This window comes from Erpetoichthys calabaricus, chromosome 8 (assembly GCF_900747795.2).
Source record: "Erpetoichthys calabaricus chromosome 8, fErpCal1.3, whole genome shotgun sequence".
Lineage (NCBI taxonomy): Eukaryota > Metazoa > Chordata > Cladistia > Polypteriformes > Polypteridae > Erpetoichthys > Erpetoichthys calabaricus.
In genome coordinates this window covers 102,591,339-102,599,864 of record NC_041401.2, presented here as the reverse complement: position 1 = coordinate 102,599,864, position 8,526 = coordinate 102,591,339, and the positions used below count along the sequence as shown (strand labels likewise).

Genomic DNA, 8,526 nt, shown 5'->3' with positions numbered 1-8,526 from the left:
TGCGTCATTCGTAAAAATCATCAGCCACATTAACCACAATGCAATGCTAGAAGTCGTATTGTTGAATTTGTCCATTACAGAACTCTCAATCAAAATTGCAAGAATACGCATATTGCGTATATCTATTGAAGAGACGAGTCTTCAGAGTATTTTAAAAGGTGAGGGGGCTACGCATGATGAAGTTGGGCAACGAGGCTATTATTAGTTATGCTTGCTCAAACAGTGCGGCAGTTGCTTAAATTCGATTGCCCAATCTGCGAGTCTAGAATTTCTCATAGATGATGACTATTTATTTTTGCCGAGAAGGGTCTAACTGCAGCCTGAAATACCTGTGACATAGGTCAGGCAATGTCCACAACGTCAGTCACGAAACGCCCTTTGAGACAGGTAACCCTCCTACAACCCTAATCTTAACCATAGTGTAACGGGGCTCTAATGTTAACCATAGTCTAATGAAATGGGTGTTTCTTGATGTTGGAGCATTAGATGACTGCAATTACACTGTTGGGAGATGTTTCTGGAAAGACAGACTGTGTGTGTGTGTGTGTGTGAGAGAGAGAGAGAGCAGACTTCTTCAAGTTAAGCACAGTTTTGCGATCACTTTGCTGTTATGTGCGGCATCTCCAATGTTGTGAAGAAAACTTCCCTATAAAAAGTCAAGAAATAAAGTGGTGCGCATCGATGTCAGCTGAAAGCTATGACGTGTGCCACTGAACATGCCATATTTTAGAAGATTACTCGGATATATTAGAGCTTTGGATGTAAAGCGGTAAAATTCATACAGACCCTTCTCTGGGCATGCCAGAATGTAAGCATCATTTTTTCTTCTCTAGGCAAAATTTGGCGAATGAGTTGTGCTTCTGTACCGACTATTCGTTCAGGAAGGACATGTCATTTCCAACATTTCCTTCTTTTTTCTGCTTCCAAAATAGTGCAGCTGGGATCAGTATTTCTGACAGGCCATTTACAAACTTTGATTTTATAAGTGGATGCTCTGCTCCTTATATTGTTGCTGTAAATTGTTAATCCTTCTAGTTAAACCTGCTCTTTTGCATTTTACTTTCAATGCCTTACCCCAGCAACTGAGATGGATTTCGTCACATTTTTCTTTCTGGAGCAGGAATCCGTTCCAGAAAGCAAGTTTATCTTTGGCCTCACTGATGACGTAATTCTGCTTTAACCTGATCTAGAAACGCAGGTTTAGGTTAGTCCAGGTTTTTTGGAACGGAATTAGCCGAATTTCCGTGAAACCCAATTTCGTATTAATCCTGATTTTTGAAATAGACCGCTGCAATTGACTTCATTAGTGGTGTTAAGGAAGCCAAAAAAAAATTACCCTTGGCACGAGTTAAGACAATTCTCTGGCTATGCCTGCCTTTGCCTAATGTAATAATTTATGGTTTGTATAATTTATATGTTAATAAAGCTCGCCTGCAGCTTAAGTCTCGTTTCCTTGAGATCGCGAGAAAAAAAACCCGTTATCCCTATAACACAAAACTAAAAATACTGCACGTCCGTTTTTTAAACTTCCATACAAAATGTACACTCAAATATTTTTGCTTCATAAACGGCACATGAAAGGCGGTGACAAAGTAATTTAAATTTGTCGACTTCTAGAACTCCTAGTCAGTAGGAGACGCTGTCCGGTTCTGCACGCCTAGGGTTATGGGCGGGTCTTGTTTCACTGACTTCCGCTGGTCAGCGCAGCTCCTTGCCTGCTCTACAAGAACGCCTTCCTCTATAATGAGGGACTGTGCTGCAGTCCTACTGACGTCACACCTAGCGGTTGAAACAGAAAGTGTAAATCTCTCTCCGCTTTGGCAGTGTTGGGAAATCAGTTTACTGACATGCAGGTAACATGTAGATTTCGGGCCAAGGGGGATGTAGTTTCTAAGATTTGTGGAGCTTTCCTAAAATTATACAAATATTAGCAGTGGGCACCTTCTCTCCAGGAGAAGACAAAAGAAGGAGAACGTTTGCTATAGTTAAACCGGAATTTTAGTGGACAAAAAGTAAGCACGGTGTACACTCCTTCAGCTCGCTGACTGCCCTACTTTGCACAAAGACATTTTTTATTACTTTCTGTAAATTAATTTGCTGGCAGCCTTTGTTGTTTCGTGGCATTAATGTTTGTGTGCTTCATTGTTGTCATGCTTAATGCGTACCATCTTGTGAAGATTCTGACAGCCCCACTTCCACCTCTGTTTTGTGTTTTATTGGGGTCACAAGTGGCTGGTTTGATTTTATCGCAGTGTTTCTGTGTTCTTTTGTGATGTTACCTATGCACTCAAAAACGTGTTTTGGTTTGTTTTTGTGTACCAGGCTTCCAAGTGCCTCATCTGTGTGCCGTCTGGGTTTTGCACTGGTAGTTCCTTTTGATGGTTTTATGTGTCAGCGTTCAGCAGATTCATTCACTCCCAGTCTCCCAGTGATGAGTCCCAAGATACATACAGCATGCCTGTACCCCCGTGCCCTTTCTCCCCTCGGTTTGAGCCGGTATTCTTAAACATTTCTGTTTTTACAGGCAGCAGTCATGAGCAGCTCCAAGGAAGTGGTGCATAACGCAGCAAAGGAGTTCCTTCATTTTGTTAACCGGGGTGTGTCTCCCTACCACGGTATGTGCTTTGATTTCTGGATTCCAGAGTGTTGTTTACAGAACATGACGTTTGTCAAGTTAAATTACTTTAATGAAAGCGTGTTCGTGCAGCTCGAGCCTTGGGAACAGGAACGGTCAAATGCCGATTCCACTTTACAAGTTCTTGTTTATTCTCATACTGTACATAGTACCATGGACAGCAGGCAGCATCTATAGTAGGACAGGAGGAGTTGGGGGGGGGGTGTTACAGTATTTTGTAATGTTATTAAGATGACTCAAAGTTGATTTCAGACTGTTATAATGCCTTATTGGCATGAAACTATAAAATCAGATCTACCACATCAAAGAATGGATCTGAATAAATGTCTATTAACAAGAAATGAGAACAGTTACAAATTAGTTTTACTCATTCAAGTGTGTTGTCTCCAGTCATACTCTTTCTAGTATATTCTGAACAAAAGCAAATCAGCATGCATTATAGAAAAAAATCGTTCTTCATTCTGTTTCAACGTGGATTTTTTTTTTTCCCATTTCTTCAGTATTTACTGTATCTTATACGTACATACAACATGGCTAACACTGAGTGTTGATTGGGTTTGCAGACTTAGTAATGATGCGCAGGCTTTAAAAAATTGTAAGGCTTAACTTTGATAATAATGTAGTGTCATCATTTCATTTCAGATTTACTAACTTATGTGCACAGTACAATGACATACCTGTTTGTCCTTAAGACCTACAAGCATTGCACTGTCTCTTGTTCTTGTTCGCCACTCAAATCTCATACTGTAGGTTTTGTACAATAATAATAACATCACAAAATATAATAGGGAGTGAATAGCAAAACAACCCAGTTTTCTTTCACTTAAAAGTATCTTGAAATCGATGCTAAAATTAATTTTATGTGCAATTTTTTTTTTTGAAGTTATAAAGGCTCTTTGAGGTGGAAAGAAAGAAACCTTGCTCTGTAAGAATTTAATTTTTATTTTGTGTGCCTCTTTAAGACCTGTCAGTTTCTCAGAACAAGTCCATTTGAACGTAACCAGGGAAAGTGTGTTTTTTGGAAATGCAATATGGCTAAAGACAACCCATGATGAGACAAAAAGGTGTACTCGTAGAGAACAGCGGCACACTGATTAGACAGCCTCTCATCAGCCACAGCACATTCCTGCTGTCTGGTGGGAAGTGTAGCCTCTTTCTTGGTATCGATACAAGGCAGCAGATGAGACAAGAATGTAGTGAGGGAAAAATACCTAAGTTAAACATTGTACTTCTTGAATCAATAGAGCGAACTTAACTTGTTCTGAAACTGCATAGTTTTGCAATTCTTTTTTCGAAGCAAAAAAAAACAAAATTCAGTTTCACTCGAACATAAATACAGGTGCTGGTCATAAAATTAGAATATCATGACAAAGTTGATTTATTTCAGTAATTCCATTCAAAAAGTGAAACTTGTATATTAGATTCATTCATTACACACAGACTGATGTATTTCAGATGTTTATTTCTTTTAATGTTGATGATTATAACTGACAACTAATGAAAGTCCCAAATTCAGTATCTCGGAAAATTAGAATATCAATTAAGACCAATGCAAAAAAAGGATTTTTAGAAATGTTGGCCAACTGAAAGGTATGAACATGAAAAGTATGAGCATGTACAGCACTCAATATTTAGTTGGGGCTCCTTTGGCCTGGATTACTGCAGCAATGCGGCGTTGCATGGAGTCGATCAGTCTGTGGCACTGCTCAGGTGTTATGAGAGCCCATGTTGCTCTGATAGTGGCCTTCAGCTCTTCTGAATTGTTTGGTCTGGCGTATTGCATCTTCCTCTAAGGTCAGGCGAATTTGCTGGCCAATCAAGAACAGGGATACCATGGTTCTTAAACCAGGTACTGGTAGCTTTGGCACTGTGTGCAGGTGCCAGGTCCTGTTGGAAAATGAAATCTGCATCTCCATAAAGTTCGTCAGCAGCAGGAAGCATGAAGTGCTCTAAAACTTCCTGGTAGACGGCTGCGTTGACCTTGGACCTCAGAAAACACAATGGACCAACACCAGCCGATGACATGGCACCCCAAACCATCACTGACTGTGGAAACTTTACACTGGACCACACGCAACGTGGATTCTGTGCCTCTCCTCTCTTCCTCCAGACTCTGGGACCTTGATTTCCAAAGGGAATGCAAAATTTACTTTCATCAGAGAACTTAACTTTGGACCACTCAGCAGCAGTCCAGTCCTTTTTGTCTTTAGCCCAGGCGAGACGCTTCTGACGCTGTCTCTTGTTCAAGAGTGGCTTGACACAAGGAATGCGACAGCTGAAACCCATGTCTTGCATACGTCTCTGCGTGGTGGTTCTTGAAGCACTGACTCCAGCTGCAGTCCACTCTTTGTGAATCTCCCCCACATTTTTGAATGGGTTTTGTTTCACAATCCTCTCCGGGGTGCGGTTATCCCTATTGCTTGTACACTTTTTTTCTACCACATCTTGTCCTTCCCTTCGCCTCTCTATTAATGTGCTTGGACACAGAGCTCTGTGAACAGCCAGCCTCTTTAGCAATGACCTTTTGTGTCTTGCCCTCCTTGTGCAAGGTGTCAATGGTCGTCTTTTGGACAACTGTCAAGTCAGCAGTCTTCCCCATGATTGTGTAGCCTACAGAACTAGACTGAGAGACCATTTAAAGGCTTTTGCAGGTGTTTTGAGTTAATTAGCTGATTAGAGTGTGGCACCAGGTGTCTTCAATATTGAACCTTTTCACAATATTCCAATTTTCCGAGATACTGAATTTGGGACTTTCATTAGTTGTCAGTTATAATAATCAACATTAAAAGAAATAAACATTTGAAATACATCAGTCTGTGTGTAATGAATGAATCTAATATACAAGTTTCACTTTTTGAATGGAATTACTGAAATAAATCAACTTTGTCATGATATTCTAATTTTATGACCAGCACCTGTATATATGGAAGAAGTGCTCATTTGGTTGACAATACAAGTGTCTGATGAGCAGCCTTCTTGTCTGATACACCAGTTATTATGATGATAGCCACAGTAGGGAATCTGCAACCTGTCCTGGCACCATCATGTGTAAACTCCATTAAATCTGTGGATATGTGTATGTATGTGTGTCTATGGTAATATCTGTGGGATAAGTACTTGCTGCTGTGATCCTGAGCTAGGTAAGTTGTTTAGAAAAGAGGTGGGTGGGTGGAAATGGTGGCAAATGAAATCTGAGTGCTCCAGCTAGCTGTGTCAAGTGATACGAGAGCATAGGCACAGGCTTGTTTACAGGTAATTTTATCTTCTGTTTGTCACTCTTTGAGTAGATGCTGTGGACTGTGGCCAGCTGAAAGAAGCTTAAAGGGCAGTCTGCTTCCATGGATCACATGGCACACAGTGCTGAACACTCTTTTTGCTGGTGCCTTGAGCATCTAATTCTTTGTTCCAGTAAAATGTAATCGGTACAAAAGGTCAAGATCATTTGCTCTTTTAAGCAGCAATAGATCTGCACCCTGTGAAAATACTGTATGCACTGACACCAAGCACAGGGGACCACATCTTTGCATACTGTCGACATAAAAATCTGTAGCATTTTGAAAATCTTATTAGTACCTTTATCATTTATGCTTTTACTTATTCTGTTGCAGCAAGTAGCAAAATCAGGCTGAAATAATCAACACTGAATGGGAGACCAGTTTAATGAAGGCTGCACTCATACATGTACCAATGTTTTCTTATGCTGAGTCATTTCAGAGACACTAATCAATCTATCATACACATGTTTAGGGAAAAACTGAGCAAGGACACCGAGTAAATGTGCAAACTTCACACAGAGAATGAGCAGGTCACAATTCAAAGGTTAACTGAGCTGGGAGGCAACACTTTCTATTAGCCTGTCACTGTGTCACACTGCAGATAAGAAATGTGAAGCAAGAATATCCTGATGAGTTTGTCTGCTTTCTAGTGTAGAGATGCAGGCCCGCAAGGTGGGCAGCTCTACAATGGTGACAATTGATTTCTTACCCTTTAGTAAAGTACCTAAGGACATAATTTTTCTCTTGTTCATTACTACACTCAAGGCTGACATTTTTCTTATATTGTAGCTCACTTTGTCCTGTCTTGTGCTGTTTCAGTTGTCGAAGAATGCAAAGCCAGATTGTGCTTAGCAGGCTTTAAGGAACTGAAGGAGTCTGACCACTGGGACATCAAACCAGCAAGCAAGGTACATTCACAGCACATGGCCATTGCTGGCATGATCTGGTTAAATAGGAGATCACATGCTGTAATCGATGATCTTTAAGTTTAGCTTTCGAGTGTTCTGATGTTATGGCAGAGGAGCTATGGGATATCTGTTCTTGCATAATTTTGTGTCATATCAAACATTAATAAGTGTGCCCTGAAATCCAAATTTACGATCATTTTTATAATTGTGTGCTTTGCATTTAACAGCTTTCTATGTCATCTTGAGTAGCAACACAAAATAGCCAGATTTCCTAAATGATTTATATAATTTTCCATTGGGATTAATAAAGTATCTATCTATCTATCTATCTATCTATCTATCTATCTATCTATCTATCTATCTATCTATCTATCTATCTATCTATCTATCTATCTATCTATCGTACAAAAATACCGTCAGCCATGAAATCAAGAAGAAAAATGAGAAGATGAAAACTTGTCCATCCATTCAGTTTTATTGCTTCTTACTTGATGCTATTGTGGTTTGTTGGAGTGTTTTCCTGAAGGAAACAGAAATGTGTAAAAAAAAAAAAAAAATAATCTATGAAAATGTGGAAAATCCTAATAGGGTGTTGTCTTCGTAAGAAACTATTTGCAAATCCAAACTGATATTTTTTATACTTGAAAATAGTTCCATTCTAAGTTGGTGTGATTATAAAAAGAAGAGTTAAATTAATACAATTGAGACTTCTTTCAACATTAGAAATTTGGCAGGCTAGAAGATGCTAAACTGGTGCCAATGTTTGATTGGGCTTCATGCCTCAGGACAGGCCCATCAAATATATTGGCACCTGAGAAATTTTAACTGAACTTTTAATGTAAAGGAGAAGAGAAAATTTTGGCCTTTTCACTTTCATTAGCTTCTCCTACATCTGAAAAACAAAATAAGACACAAATGTGGATAATAGCATTTTTTTTTATTGAAAAATCACAAAAAGACCCACACATGATCATTGGTCGCCTTCACAGGAATTCAGTTGATGATGGTGATTTTTTTCTTTGTGTGTCATGTCAGTAATATTTAGCTGCCAGTAACTTTAAAGTAGCCATTCACATGCATAGACTTTAATAAAAAAATCTTGGGTCGATACGTGATCTTCTCGGAAGACACTTTGACGTCCCGCAAGACAAGGCAGTGAGACAAAAGGACAGCTGCAGTACAGGCTTCTAAATGATTGACGTGCAGAGCGATAAGCAGAACATGCAGCTCGGCGCAGCAAACCAGCAGCCGATCCTTCCGCATCTCCTTAGCGTGCGTTCAGCAACCCCCCCCCCCCCTTCACAACGCGAGTGGCAGAGAGGCGAAGTGGCTGCAGTGTAGCGTGCCCCAAGGTGGTTTGGGTAGGGAGGGGGATGGTGGGCAGGTGGCAAACCCCCCTAGTATATTATAAAAATTGTATCTTTCCTTTTGTCACAGTTTGCATTATTTTAAAAAATGTACAACTCATGGAACAAGATTTAAACTCCTAGGGTGTAAATGTAAATTAAATTCTGACTGCAATCTTGTTCTTGGTTTATTAGAATTATTGAAAAATAGCATGGAGTGATCGTTTAAGTCAGTACTATCAGGTGAACTTTAAACTGAAAACAGTTACATGGCCGGGTCAGGGAGACGCAAGAAGGCTAAGCTGAAGCTGAACTCATTTTTCAAAGGCACTGAAAATGAAACCCAAATACAAACTGCACAC

At 39.8% G+C, this 8,526-nt stretch overlaps 1 protein-coding gene across 2 annotated transcripts in view; it reads left to right on the top strand.

Moving 5' to 3' along the window:
* Window positions 1-1,701: 1,701 nt before the first annotated feature.
* Window positions 1,702-8,526, top strand: part of dnpep (aspartyl aminopeptidase) — a 37,082-nt gene continuing 30,257 nt past the window's right edge. The window contains exons 1-3 of one of the 2 annotated variants that reach the window (XM_028807209.2): window positions 1,702-1,853; window positions 2,525-2,615; window positions 6,730-6,818. In XM_028807209.2, coding sequence (XP_028663042.1) covers window positions 1,848-1,853; window positions 2,525-2,615; window positions 6,730-6,818 — 186 coding nt within the window. In that variant the 5' untranslated portion in view covers window positions 1,702-1,847. Of the gene's footprint in view, window positions 1,854-1,873; window positions 2,013-2,524; window positions 2,616-6,729; window positions 6,819-8,526 lie in introns of those variants that run through there. The other variant, XM_028807210.2, reaches the window with a different exon arrangement.